This window comes from Ceratotherium simum, chromosome 5 (genome assembly GCF_057802395.1).
Source record: "Ceratotherium simum simum isolate JZ-2026a chromosome 5, ASM5780239v1, whole genome shotgun sequence".
NCBI lineage: Eukaryota > Metazoa > Chordata > Mammalia > Perissodactyla > Rhinocerotidae > Ceratotherium > Ceratotherium simum.
In genome coordinates this window covers 11,720,101-11,735,061 of record NC_141904.1, presented here as the reverse complement: position 1 = coordinate 11,735,061, position 14,961 = coordinate 11,720,101, and the positions used below count along the sequence as shown (strand labels likewise).

At 36.3% G+C, this 14,961-nt stretch overlaps 1 protein-coding gene across 6 annotated transcripts in view; it reads right to left on the bottom strand.

Annotated features, from left to right (window-relative positions):
* TFDP2 (transcription factor Dp-2) overlaps window positions 1-14,961 on the bottom strand; it is a 170,942-nt gene that overhangs the window by 125,103 nt on the left and 30,878 nt on the right. For 3 of the 6 annotated variants that reach the window (XM_004419292.3, XM_014789065.2, XM_004419291.3), the window contains exon 2: window positions 7,074-7,189. The exons of the other annotated variants lie outside the window; for them this stretch is intronic. In XM_004419292.3, coding sequence (XP_004419349.1) covers window positions 7,074-7,088 — 15 coding nt within the window. In that variant the 5' untranslated portion in view covers window positions 7,089-7,189. The remainder of the gene's footprint in view (window positions 1-7,073; window positions 7,190-14,961) is intronic. 6 annotated transcript variants of the gene reach the window in all.

Here is a 14,961-nt window from a genome sequence, read left to right as displayed (position 1 = left end):
AGAACTGAGATCTATAGATTTTACTGACGGTTTTTTGAAAGCAAGTAATGTGGCAGCCGTGAAGCTGCCAATAGATATACCAAAATTCTACCCTCATTGCTGCCCCTAATTTTTACTGTTAATCATCACTGCCTATAACGCCTTTCAGCATTAGTACCTGTAATGGATCAAATAAAGACCATTAATACCACAACACAGAGTTGAGGTCAACAGGCCTCAAGTGCAACTGCCCAGGTGTCATATTCTGGCTCGTCAAGCCTACTACGTGCGTGACCACGGTCACATAAACTCTTTATGTCTCGGTCTTCTCATCTGAAGATTGGAGGGTGCTAGAAGTACTTATCAATTCAGGTTGTTAGAAAGATTAAGTAAAATAATCCAGGTAAAGCATAGAGCACAGTGCTTGACATGAAGTGCTCAACCCATGTTAACATTTATTACTATTAGTATGATACTTGAGGGACTACTCATAGCAGGTATGTTTATAAATTCACCTTTAGACAATTTATTTCATTTAATGTGACGTCCATGGGACTACTTGGAATTATAGAGCTAAATATGGTAGCATCATCAAACAGAGTTTTAAAAATTTATTACAGGGCCAGGAAAAAAAAATCCTTCATTTTTTAAAACTTGACACAAAGCAAGCATCCAATAAATGGTTCTACTGTTACTATTATATTATTATTTTAATCCTTGTAGATTTGTGATCTTGAAACATCAATGCTAATTTGGTACCTCAAATATCCTTTCAAAGTACTACCACACTGAAAGGATTTTAAAGCACACAAAGCTTTATAACTTTATATGTGTACAGTTTACTTATGTTTTTAAACTACCCACTGCTTTAACATTATATATTCTTCATGAGCACTCCTTTGATACTTTACAATTTCATAATGTAAGAGCTAATTATTTCATTATTTGGTAATCCAATGCTCTACTAATAGTTGTTTCTTTTTGTCTTATGTTAGAAGAAATATTTCTACGTATCGTTCAGATCATGAAAAAGTAATTCTGATGCCTATCTTTAGCATCTAATATTAAATTTTTACAACAGCAGCTGAGATGAAGACATCTAAAATATAGCTTCTTAACTCTATGTAGATAATGGTGCAGATATTTAATTCTGTCTAGTTTCTTATAAGTATTGTTAGAAATAAACCCTTTGAGACAAATTACCACCACATGGATCTCCAGAGTGGTTCACAAATATTAATGTTAGTGTTCAATGTGTAAATGCCAAGAGTTTACTGTGGTATCACTAACATGCCTTCCATTTCAAAACTCTTCTGCTATAAAAAAAGAGGAAGAGAAAATTTTTGTTGGTGTTCTACTATAAAAAGAAAGCAAAGAAGGGAAAGACAGCCTTTAATATATTCCATGCTTAATACAATGTGACCGTTTAAATACATGTATTACAATAACTTCAAAAGTATCAGTTTACATCTTTTTGTTATTATACAAAGATAACGGCAAAAACCTCAACCAAAACCACATATTCACAGTCGAGAGTTCACAGTTACTGGATTACTGTTATGTTTAAACACCTGCTCTTAATATCCAACTTCTGCAGAGTAAGGCAGCAAACGAATCTGGAAACTTTTTAAGCAGTTGTACACCTGCAACTTAATAGCCAACCAATTATACTCTAAAGGTCAATTGTAAGTCAATATTGTACGCGAATTTTGGTCTCATAGATGGAGGTATTTGCATTTAGAGCTTATATAAATACTACTAAAATTTATTTAATTAAAACTTTAAAGTGCATTAATTTCTGCTTTCATAAACAGTTTATAGTTTAAAGACTCAAAGAAAAAGTAGATTATTTGATAGAAAAAGTTGACTAGGAAAGGCATTTAAAAATATTAGCTATTCTTTTCTTACTCTTTTTAAAAAGGATCTTTCCATAATGTTTCACAGAGCAAGAGAAAAAAGTGAACTCATTTTATGTAAAATTTTTCAACTAATAAGGTCCTAGAAAAGTTTTCTATCTGGATATTCAAAAGCTGTGCTGCATACTCTAAGCAGTCACTAAATATCTGTTGAATAGAAAACAGCCAAGCCCAATTTTTAAGAATCAAACCATATTCCCCAATAACAGCAATATAATTTCACTGATATTTAACATTTCAGATTGACATAACTGAAAGAAAACAGGATTCACAGTGAGATGATCTGTGCTCCAAGTTCAGCTCTACCATTCACAAGAGAGGGGACCCCGAAACTGTCACTGCAAAATGAGGATGACAACACCTATGTGTACAACAAACTCCAAGAGCTCTCTGGATCAAATAAAATAATTTTGTGACCATGTTTGTTACTGGCAAAGCAATATTCGACTGTGGGTTGTTATTCAAATGGCAATGGCTTTTAATACAAACACTGACACAGAGAACTTATTAAAGAGAAATTAAAATGACCAATAAACATACAGAATACCACTTTGATCTAATTAGTAATCAGAGAAATGTAAAAAATCACATACCATTTTTTGCTGAGTATATTGAAAAATATTAAAAAGAAACTAAACAGAAATGGCCCTCTCATACACCACCGGTAAATATATAAATTGGCGCAATCTTTCTGAAATGCAATTTAGCAATATGAATCAAAAGCTCCAAAAAAGCACACACACTTTGGGCTAGTAATTTTATATGACTTTGCCTCATGGAAATAATCCAATGAGTAAGCAAAAATAAACAAAAAAGTTAAAAAAAAAAGGAAATAACTTAATGGCCAATATTAAGAAACTGGTGTAACGTCTATATAATAGATAACATAAAACAGCATTTAAAATGATGTTGCAGAGATATCAAGATAAGAAAAGACCATCATAAAGATTAAGTTAAATAGTAGGTTACAAAACAGTATGACCTCATTTTTATTAAAAAACATATAATATATATACATTTTGGTTTATATATATACACATTTGTTTATATACCTGATGTCTTCCTAGCCAAAATTTTGCTGATAATCTCTAGTCTAGTTTCTTTTCTTTACTTGTATTTTCTAATTTTTCTGTAATGAGTATTATGGCTTACATATTTTTTAAAAGATTCTTTGACAGGGAAAAAAATTACACCTCAAATTATCTTTCAAATTCTTTATTGTATATTGAGTGAGCTTAAGTTAGAACACACCTGCATTTTCGGTCTAGAAGAGTATCACTGGATACTAGGTACTATTTGATAATAATTTTATCCCAGATACAATGAATATAGTGCCAGCTCTGCAGAAGTCCTTTTGCAAAACGATCCATCCCACAATCCATGTAGTTGCGGAAGGAGCCTCACTTGTGCTATAGCAGCAGAAGTGGACCCATGACCCAGACCTGGCCATTTATGGTACCCCACTATTTTCTCCACACTGGCTTGTCTAAGCATGTGGTTGGCCAAGCAGGGTCAACCAAAGCTTCCCCATGGAATCTGAAATACAAATGCTAAAAAAGACAAGTTCCTTCTCTTCTTCTGAGATAAGCACTATAAGGCCCATATAGGCCATTATGCCATCAGATAGAGCCAAGAGACAGGAAAAGGGAGACAGAGCCCTGACACTATCACTTGATCCCCCGAATCTAGATGTGTTTGAAGCCAGAGCAGAGCACTCCAGACTTTTCAGTTATGTGAATCAATACATTCCACTTTTTGCCTTAAGCTATTTTTTTCTTTTGTGAGGAGATCAGCCCTGTGCTAACATCTGCCAATCCTCCTCTTTTTTTGTCAATCCTCCTCTTTTTTTGCTCAGGAAGACTGGCCCTGCGCTAACGCCCATGCCTATCTTCCTCCGCTTTATATGGGATGCCGCCACAGCATGGCTTGCCAAGTGGTGCGTCAGTGCGCGCCGGGGATCCGAACCAGCGAACCCTGGGCCACCACAGGGGAGCGCGCACACTTAACCGCTTGCACCACTGGCCGGCCCCTGCCTTAAGCTATTTTGAATGAGCTTTCTATCACTTGCAACCATAAGAGACCTAGTATGGCATGGATAAGGCAAAAGTAACTCTTCACAAAAAACTCTCCTTTGTGCTTCAGCTCCTCCCCAGATATTGGAGAATCCCTGTGCTCTGACCTTGGTCCTCATGTATTCTCTAACCATGCACATACTATAGAATCCACTGTGTTAAAATAATTTAATATGAAATGACTCCAAAATTTCTATATCCAGCCCCAAGCTTTCCCCTGAGCTCCAGAGTCATTTACCAAACTGCCTAGCCAATATCTCCATCTGGATGTTTTTAGATCCCTCAACTTCAATATGTTCAAAACAATTTCTGAGTTTGTCACAAAATCCTGCACTTCCCCAAGAGTTTCTCTCCTCGTTAAACAGCATAGCCACTACCCAGTTACACAAGCCAAATACTGAGAAGTCTTCTTCAATTTCTTCCCTGCCCCTGTATCCTAATTACTCAATAAGTCCTGACAGCTGTCCCTTCAAATACATCCTAGATCCAGCCACTTTTCCCCATCTCCAACATCATTACCTCAGCCCAAACACCATACCCTACTGTCTGAACTACTGGGATAAGTACCAAACGAGTCCGCCACCTCTTCTATGCCCCTCTTCAGTCTATTCATTCAGTAGCCAGAACAAATTTAATGTTAAGTCAGGTCATGCAACTATCCTCAAAACCTCCAAGAGCTCCTCACTGACATTTAAAATCCACACCCCTCACCCCAGTCTTGCAGGCTCCACACGGTCTAGCTCCTGCTTTCTTTCTGACTTCATCTCCTGCCACTCTCCCTTGTTTACTGTGTTCCATCTATAAACGGGTCATCTTGCTGGTCCTTAAACAGGCACACTTCCTCCTGCCTCTATCTGGAATGCTCTTTCTCCAGATATTCACACGGCTCCTTCCTCTTGGATCAAGACTCAAGAGCATTTCTCTGTCTAAACGTCATTTCCTTAAGAAGGACTCTTCTGAATACCTAGCTGTAAAGCTTTCCCTCATCCCCATCACTCTTTCTCCTCTTACCCTGATTTATTTTTCTTCAAAACATTTATCACCACCTGACATTATATATTTATTTACTGTCTTCTCTCACTACACTACTCTAAGCCCCAAAAAGGCAGGAGCCTAGAACAGTGTCAGGCACATATATTTGTTGAAGAAAGGCAAGAGGGGAGAGAGGAGAATGAATTCCCCATGGTGTTGTAAACCGGTATAATCCTTTCAGTACGTATCTTGACAAAAGATGTTAAAAGCCACAAAAATGTTCTTATCTATTGCAGAATGGATAGTGAACTTGACTGGGTATTTTTAGACAGCCTATTTCAATTCTTTCCCACAAGCTTCAGCCCAGTCTGAGGCTTGCTCTCCACTCCCTCACTCCAGGGTATCAGAAGAAGGTCAGCTCATCACTGTCCCTCTCCCCCTAGGCTGCTATAGCAGAAGGAGAAATGTATTGCCCACTGTCTGATTTCTCGCAAATATACAAACAAAATAATAGGAGTATAATTACCACTGGTTCAAATGCTTTACGTTACTTTAGGGAAACAACTTTTAATATAGCAAACTGTATATAAGGCTAGGAAGATTATATTTGATTCAAGGCACACTTTAAGCCAAAGTATCTTGTTGCTCAGGGTAACTTTTACATCCCCTTTTTTCCAAAGGAGAGAAAATCAAGATAATATCCTGAAAAAAAATTCCCAATACATGGACTAAAACTTTGCTTCTTCTTTTCTCCAAACAGCACTTCAACAAATATACACAAGAACCTTGGATTAAAACAGACTACTCCTGATAATTTACCCTAACAAAATTAACTAGATGATAATGCAGCAAAATCTATATCTGCTTACAGCTACTAACGCATGTTAAAAGCAAGGTTAATAGTTGGAAAATAGAGATAAGTAATAAGGGGTTTTTTAAATGCCCTTCTTTAGATGTATAATGGGTAGTACTTGGAACTATCTGGCTCACAAGGAGATCTTTTTACGCAACATAATGCTTGCTTCTCCTGGTCATAACTAACTAAACCAAGAGTGGGTATCAGACTCCAGAAGTGCCAGAGGTCCTCCCAAGGAGACTGAAATTGGAGCTGACATAGGATGCGTCAGGCTGCCTCCCTCCCTTCTTTCACTGTTCTCTCTCTCTGAGCAGGCTGGTTCTGTAACATGTAGACCAAGATGCTGACAGGAGAAATGCAGAAGATGATCTGCAGAAAGACAGAGTAATGAAGCAGATGCACAGTGACAAGCAGAGATGACAAATGAAAACCAAATATTGCTTCAATTCCTGGTAGATTTCAAGTTCCTGGACTCAGATCTTTATGAGGGCCCACTAAATTCCTACTCTTGAATTCCCTGAGACATCCCTGTATCTTTATAATAAATTCCCTTTTTGTTTAAGGTAGCCTAAGCTGGTTTCTGTTACCTGCAATCAAAGATTCCAACATAATAATTCGGGAACATTAGATCAATTATAATAAGTTATTTCCCTATGTTGTAGTATTTATTTTCTGGCATAATCCTTCACCATAACTGGAAACAAATCCACTGATACAGAATAACAATAAGAATATAACTTGAAAAGAAGTAGATTCAGAAATGACAGTCTTGAGCAGAAGAAAAAAATGGAGTAACTTCTCCAAAACATCTAAGGTCTACTGTCCCCTCAGTAACCATCTCATGGAGGACAGCAAGCTTCTTCTGAACGTCTGAGTATACACCTTTCTCTGAGTAAATCCAAAAGAAAAAGAATGAGCCAAAGAAAACAGTGATTTTCTCAATAAGGCCAAGTAACTCTCAAGCAAGTACCAAAACAAATTACAGTACCCAAAAAAAGAAGGGGTGGGAAACTTTCTGGAGATAGCAGTTTTGCACCTGTTGAGAAGGAGCAACTTGTCAGTAACTTACAAGAATGCTACCATGCCCACTAAGGTATAATATTCAATAGCATTAAAGTTTACTATCTCATTCTTTGCATAAACAAAAACAATTACGAATTAATTGTTTGACTAATCAATTGTTTGAACTGATTAATCAGAACAGAGAAGAAAATATGCATAGGAAAAAGTACAACTTACTTTAAAAATACTTACATTTAAAAATTTACAAATACTTACATTTTTTGCCGTCATGTCAAATTGTATTCGATTTAAAATTCTGAAAAGCCATTAAAAAACAAACAAAAAACAAAAATAAAAAAATTTCGTCTTCGATAATTCTTTAAAAGATCATCCTGTTAAAGGGGGAAAAAAAGAGGGAATAGTAATGTAATAATAATAACAATAATAATAGGCAACATTAATGTCATTTACTACATGACACACACTGTTCTTTAAGTGAATTACCTAAATTAATCCTCACAACAACACTATGAGATATGTACCATTTTAATCCTCATTTTCCAGATAAAAACTGGGGTTTAGATATAAATAATTTGACCAAATCAACTCAGCTAACAAGCAATAGAGTTTGGGCTTCGAAATATTATACTATGCTGCTTTAGATAATTCACTGAAAGAAATACCAAGGCTTCTTGGAGAAATAGCCAATTCCAGGTCTGGGGCAGGAAATGTACGAGATAAGCCTAGAACATTTTATTGTACCTAAAGTAAGGAAGGGCTCAATGATGGAGACATATCAAAAGTATACAAGAGCCAGCTTAAAGGGCCTACAACTGGACAATTTGGGACAACTGAGCACCAAAGCATATACTGATAGTAACAGATTATAACAGACCATAAATCCACTGAATAAAACAAAAATCCAGGAGTCCACTGTGATAGAAACAAATAATGAAGAAGAGAAAGCTCTTCTTTGCAATACAATGCCAACTAATAAATACAAAGAAATGATGCAGTTAGAAAACCACCAATTAGTAAACATCATAATAATAACTGATTAGGCAAGAATCATCAATAGATGCTAAAACTAGTGGATGAAAGTTGGTGAGAAAAAGGATATTTACACAGTCTTGAAATATCTCCCCCCAAAATACCTATTAATTCAAATTTTACAGGGAAGAAACCTGGCATACACCATTTTAGCCAAAGTGATCAAAGCTACCATATGACCACCACCAATGGGACAAACCAACACTGGATCTCCTCAAGTGCACTGAGATGAATATAATGTCACTTCTGAGGTATTTCCACCCAAAATGCATAATCTAAATCTAATCATGAGGAAATTTCAGAGAAACTCAAATTGAGGGACATTCTATAAAATAATGGCCTGAACTCTTCAAAAAATATTAGTGTCATGAAAGACAAAAGAAGCTTGGGGGCTGGCTCGGCGGCGCAGCCGTTAAGTGCGTGTGCTCCGGTTCGGCGGCCCGAGAGTTCACAGGTTTGGATCCCAGGCGCGCACCGATGCACCGCTTGTCAAGCCGTGCTGTGGCAGCGTCCCATATAAAGTAGAGGAAGATGGGCACAGATGTTAGCCCAGGGCCAGTCTTCCTCAGCAAAAAGAGGAGGATTGCCATGGGATGTTAGCTCAGGGCCGATCTTCACAAAAAAAAAAAAGGAAGCCTGACAAACATTCCAGATTAAAAAAGACTGAAGTCACATGAAAATTAAATTCAATGCATGATCCTGGACTAGACTCTGGACCAGAAGAAATAATTCCTATGAAGACCATTATTGGGGGAATTGGAGAAATTGAAATAGGGTCCACAGACTGGATAACAGTATTGCTTCAGTGTTACATTTCCTGCTTTTGATCAGGGTACCATGGGGTATTTTTAAATGAGCGTCCTTGTTCTTAGAAAAAATACACCAAAATATTTAGGAGTGGACCGATATGATAGCAGCCACTTACTTTCAAATGAAGAAAAAAATATATAATCTGTATATAGAGAGAAAGTAGGAACGATAAAGCATGTGTGGCAAAATGCTGACAACTGGTGAATCTGAGTAAAGGGTTTCAGGGACCCTTTGCCCTACTTTTGCAACTTTTCTCTTATTTTAAAATTATTTCAAAATTGAAACTTTAATAAGACATTCAAGAGGAAGGATAAAATAAAACTTCATTTTGAAAAGACCATAAATAATGGGGGCTTGAAAAAATAGAGGCTCCAAATGTCTGCTTTATATGCTAGAATGTGAATCTACAGGTAAAACTTTGTGGGGGGAAAAAAGATGTTTTTGCTTTTCAATAAAACACTGAGTTTGTAATTTTTCTTTTCTTTCTTTTTTTTTTTTTTGTGAGGAACATCAGCCCTGAGCTAACATTCGTGCTAATCCTCCATGCTGAGGAAGATTAGCCCTGAGCTAACATCTATTGCCAATCCTCCTCCTTTTTTTTTTTCCCCAAAACCCCAGTAGATAGTTGTATGTCATAGTTACACATCCTTCTAGTTGCTTTATGTGGGACGCGGCCTCAGCATGGCCGGAGAAGCGGTGCGTCGGTGCGTGCCAGGATCCAAACCCGGGCCGCCAGTAGCGGAGCCCGAGCACTTAACCGCTAAGCCACGGGGCCAGCCCTGTAATTTTTCAATGATAAAGAAAATATAAACATGAATAGATCTTGAGGGTATTATACTAAGCAAAATAAGTCAGAAGGAGAAAACCAAATACCATATGATTTCACTCATATGTGGAAGATAAAACAACAACAACCACAAACAAACACACAGACACAGAGAACAGATTGGTGGTTACCAGAGGGGAAGTGGGGGGGTGAAAAGGGGTAAAGGGCACATTTGTACGGTGACAGATGCCAACTAGACTTTTGGTGGTGAACATGATGTAATTTACACAGAAATTGATATATAATGATGTACACCTGAAATTTATAGAATCTTATAAACCAATGTTACCTCAATAAAAAATAAATTAAAAAAAGAAAATATAAATTAAAAAATTCAAGTAAGATCTGAACTACAACTATGATTTTTGCTTTCCTATTGTAGCTGCAGATTTGTTCACAATGTCTATCGTGACCTAATATGAAAATTAAGTTCATACACTAGAACTGTTTTGTTTTAGATTTATCAATTATTTGTTATTTCCTCTTCAGTATTATAAATATGAGATAAATAATAAAGCACAAGTTCCTGGTATTCCATTCACCAAACTACCTGACATATTAAAACTGAGAATTTAACGCTAAAATGTAAGTATTTCAGGGGCCGTCCTGGAGGCACAAGTGGTTAAGTGCGCACACTCCCCTGCGGCGGCCCAGGGTTCGCCGGTTCAGATCCCGTGCACACACCGATGCAGCGCTTGGCAAACCGTGCTGTGGCCACGTCCCATGTAAAGTGGAGGAAGACGGGCATGGATGTCAGCCCAGGGCCAATCTTCCTCGCAAAAAATAAATAAATAAAATAAAATATAAGTATTTCATTTTGAAGATTAATATTTTAACCAAGCTTGATGTTACAGATCTACATAGAACTCTGTACCTAATAGATATGAAACATCAAAGAGACGCTTAAAGAAAGCACATATTTACAAAATTTGTCCACATACAAAATCACCAAAGTAGCAACAAATTTCCAAGACATAATTCCACAATACAATTAAATTAGGAATTAGCCATTTTTTAAAAAGTTAAGTCATATATTTAGAAAATAAAACTATATTATTGCACAAACAACCCATGAATTAAAGAAATCTGAAATATTTAGAACTGAACGACAATGAAAATAGTAATAAAAAATAACAAAATATTTAGAACTAAATGACAATAAAAATAACAATAAAACCTGTAAAGCGCAGCTGAAATAGTACTTAGAGGTAAATTTATATTTCTTTTCATTCATTAATCAACCAACTTAAAAGCTTAAAAAGATCAGTGGGAACTCAAAGAAAGAAGAAAAGAAAGAGCAAGAATTAATGAATAGAAATAGAAATAGAAAAAAAGTCAAAATAATAACTAGTTCTAAGCGTCCTGCTTGAAGTAGGCAACTAATAAATAAAGCAGCAGTGTTAGCAGAGTGGAAAGAGCACGGACTTTTTTTAACTTAGGCTCAGTCTCAGCTCTGACACTCAGTAGCTATGTGACCTTGAACAAGTGACTTAACCTCTTCAAGCTTCACTGTCCTCATCTGAAAAATAGGTATACTGAGTTTTTCAGGGTTATGTTAGGAGTAAATCAGATACAATCGGTCTAAGTGAAAACCATTAGATCCACCAAGTCAATGTGCCAAATGTCCTCCAATTTACATGAACACCGAACACCCCTAACCACAAAAAAATTCAATTTTAAATATTTTTAAGATTACCTTATCACCTACTAAAATGTAGTTATAACAAAAAACAATGAAGTCTTTTCCATCCCAAGTACCTATTAAATTTTAGAAATCTGCTATATATCTATCTAAGGCAGATACTTTTGCCTACCTAATATCATTTCCTCTTCTTCCTTAGGAGAAGGTGAAGGTGGCAATCTGCCCAACTAAAAATACATTCTCAGTCTCCCTCTCAGATGGGTTGACCATATGCCATAATTCTGGCCAATGAAATATAAGCAGACATTGTTGGGCTAGGCTACCAGATTCGGCTAGTAAATGTCCTTTTTCCCTTCTCCCCATTTCTTCATCTCCAGAGTATGGTTGTAATGGCTAGAGCTGCTTGTCTCCATGCATCTGCTTCATTACTATATTCAGTATTCAATACAGTATTATATTTCCTAAGGGCAGGGCCGCTGAGCGGCACTGGGTTATTCACGCAAATAAAATAAATAGAATGTTACTGTTTCAGCACACTATAGCAAGAGGCTACCAATAAAAATACTGCTTAGCCACATTAATGAGCTTGACAAAACAAAAAGTAATTTTGTTCAGTAGTCCCTTCCTATCTTCTCACCAGAGCTACAACTGGAAACTCTCAATGTTACCTAAATGATAAACGTTTGAAATAGACCCAAAGTGCAAGGATTTCTTGAGCAAATTTACCTTAATGTCTCTGTGCCTCAATTTCTTGATCAGCAAAATAGTAAGAGTATATCTACTTGATTAAATGAGTCAAGACATGGAAAATTATCAGGACACTGCCTAGCACAAGGTAAGCACTCAATCAATGTTAGGGAAAAAAGCAGTTTACTGATTTCTCATGACAAATAAGGTTTCTTCCTCCAAAATAAACAATACATAATTCCCACATACTAGAAGTAAAAAACACTATAACATAAATCCAATTTAAAACAGAAAAAAATAAAAATGTTTAATTGTGGTTAAGAAAAACTCTTCTATGGGCCAGCCCCGTGGCTTAGCGGTTAAGTGCGCACGCTCCGCTACTGGCGGCCTGGGTTCAGATCCCTGGCACACACCGAGGCACCGCTTCTCCGGCCATGCTGAGGCCGCGTCCCACATACAGCAACTAGAAGGATGTGGAACTATGACATACAACTATCTACTGGGGCTTTGGGGGGGAAAAAAAAAAGGAGGAGGATTGGCAATAGATGTTAGCTCAGAGCCGGTCTTCCTCAGCAAAAAGAGGAGGATTAGCAAGGATGTTAGCTCAGGGCAGATCTTTCTCACAAAAAAAAAAAGAAAAGAAAAACTCTTCTAAAATTAACAAGCATAGGCAATAACACCATTCATTAATTTATTTATTCATCTAGGAAACACTGAACGTCTACTATGTGCAAGGTACTTATCCAGGCACTGGAGACACCCTAGTAGATGAGAGAAACAGTAAGAATAAATCTTCAAACGTAATTTAAATTATATAAAATTACATTAAGTACATGTTATAAAAAGAAATGGGATTGTGATAGAGATCTGCTTCGCTCAAAAATGAAGAAGTATACTTTACTGACTCTGAGCAAGTTTATAACCTTTTAATTAAAAAATATACATTTCTAACTATTTTTAAAGCTTTTTTCTTTCTTGTACATTGTCTTTAATCTAAAAATTATGTGCAATATATGACTTAAACCAAGTGTCTAGAAATTAAATAAACACGGCACGGAATGTTTCAAGAAATCGCCGTCTTGGGCAGTACTGGTGACTCTCAAAGATAAACCGATGCATTATGTTTATCCAGACTCAACGACTGTACACTCTCCCATCAGCACACTCTTCTGTTGGTTAAAAAAATAAGTCGGATTTCTTCTTCCAGCTTCATGAACACATTGTGTCAAGCTCAAAAGTCAATCTTTGTGACCTCACCATCTGCCATGATCTCTTGTCAGTTTCAGACAAAGCAACTCCCACAGATGGTCTCAAAATGCAAGCCCTTTTCCTTTCCAATCACAATTTAACAGCTCTGGCCACAAAGCCTTTTAAAATGCTACAACATTAATCAAAATACAGGGAAGAAAGCAAAAATAATCATGAATAAATTTGTAGAATTAACATCACTTGAATCAGGGTTTGTAAAGACTTTCTAACATTGCTGAAAAAGATGCTACTAAAAACTAAATTTCAGCAAAGACAACATATTTAAATAGAAGACATTACTATTTTAAATACATGCTCATGTTTCAAAGTTTGGAAAATATGCAAAACAATAAGAAACAAATATCAGCCATAATCCCACCTCTCAGAGGCAACTACAATAAGTTTTTGGCATAACTTTCTTCAGTATTCTCTTTCTGCACTCTACTTTTGATAAGTGGTATTAATTAGAAGACATTTTCACAGAAAGGCATAGTACATAACTTTTTCTTAGGTGATGAGCATATCTAGGCACTGTCCTAAGTGCTTCACATGTACAATCTCATATAATTTATACCACAACTCTATCAGGTAAATATTATTACTGTTTGCATTTTACAGATGACAAAATTGAGCTTTAGAGAGTTGAAGTAATTTGCCCAGTTAACCAACTTTGTAAATGGCAATGCCAGAATATCAACCCAGGATCTCACACCAACAGACATATTTTTAACTACTATGCTAATTTACAAAGTATATCTGACTTGAGACACAATAAATATATCCTCAAAATATAACAAAATATGTAATTACTACTATAATAAATCCATATAAAAGGAAAACTTACTATACCAAAAGAATCTTTCAAAATTTCATATAGGACAAGTCATATACCATTGGGTCAGGTTTAAATCTTTTTTAGTTCTTTTTTTAAATTTCAATATTAAATTGAAATTTTCTTTATTTTTTTGAGTAGGTAGTAAACTCCCTCATTTTTTTTTACAGCTACATAATATTCCTTTACATGTTATACCATAATTTATTTCACTAATCCCCTACTGATGGACATTTATTTCCTAAGTTTCTAATCTGGTGGTAGTAATCCCATTTTAATGATTCAATCCTTACTGCCTGATCTGGTCTCTGACTACCTCTCCAGCTCTGTGTTGAACCACTTGCCCACACCCTTCTCTGGCCTTCTGTCAGTTCCTCAAAAACATTCCCCTCCTGCCTCAGGGCCTCTGCACATGCTGTTCCCTCTGCCTGGAACTTTCGCCAATGGTTAGATCTTCTTCCTTCAGATCTCTTCTCAGATGTCACTTCCTTTGGGAAAACTGTCCTGCTCCCACGACCCAGACTAGGCCAGGGGTCTCTACTTACTGCTCTCCCACTTTTTCCTTTTATTGCACACATCAGGTTGTCGTTATCTATTTATTTGTGTGATTATCAGCATGCGGTCTGTCTCTGCCAATTAACATGTAAGTTCCATGAGGGCAGGGACCCTATCTATTTTGTTCACTGTTAGATATCCAGTGTCTAGCACATGGTTGGAACTCAAGTAATATTTGTTTTTTAAGAAATATTTATTAAATGAAATATATACTCAATATTTTATTTTTCATCATTTAATAATGTATGATAATCCCATTTAATATGACTTGGTAGCAGAAAATGAAATGACACAAACATTTAACATATTCACATATCTGGAATGTCATGTTATTATGGAAAAAACTTATAATACAGTATATTTAATTTCACTAGTTTTTAAGGTAAAAAGAACAGTTTTGTTGTTAGTGCTATGGAGTCGATTCCAACTCCTAGCGACCCCGTACACAGCAGAGGGAACCCTGCTCCGTCTTTCTGCGCCATCCTCTCACCTTCCAGCGCTATGTTAGACAATG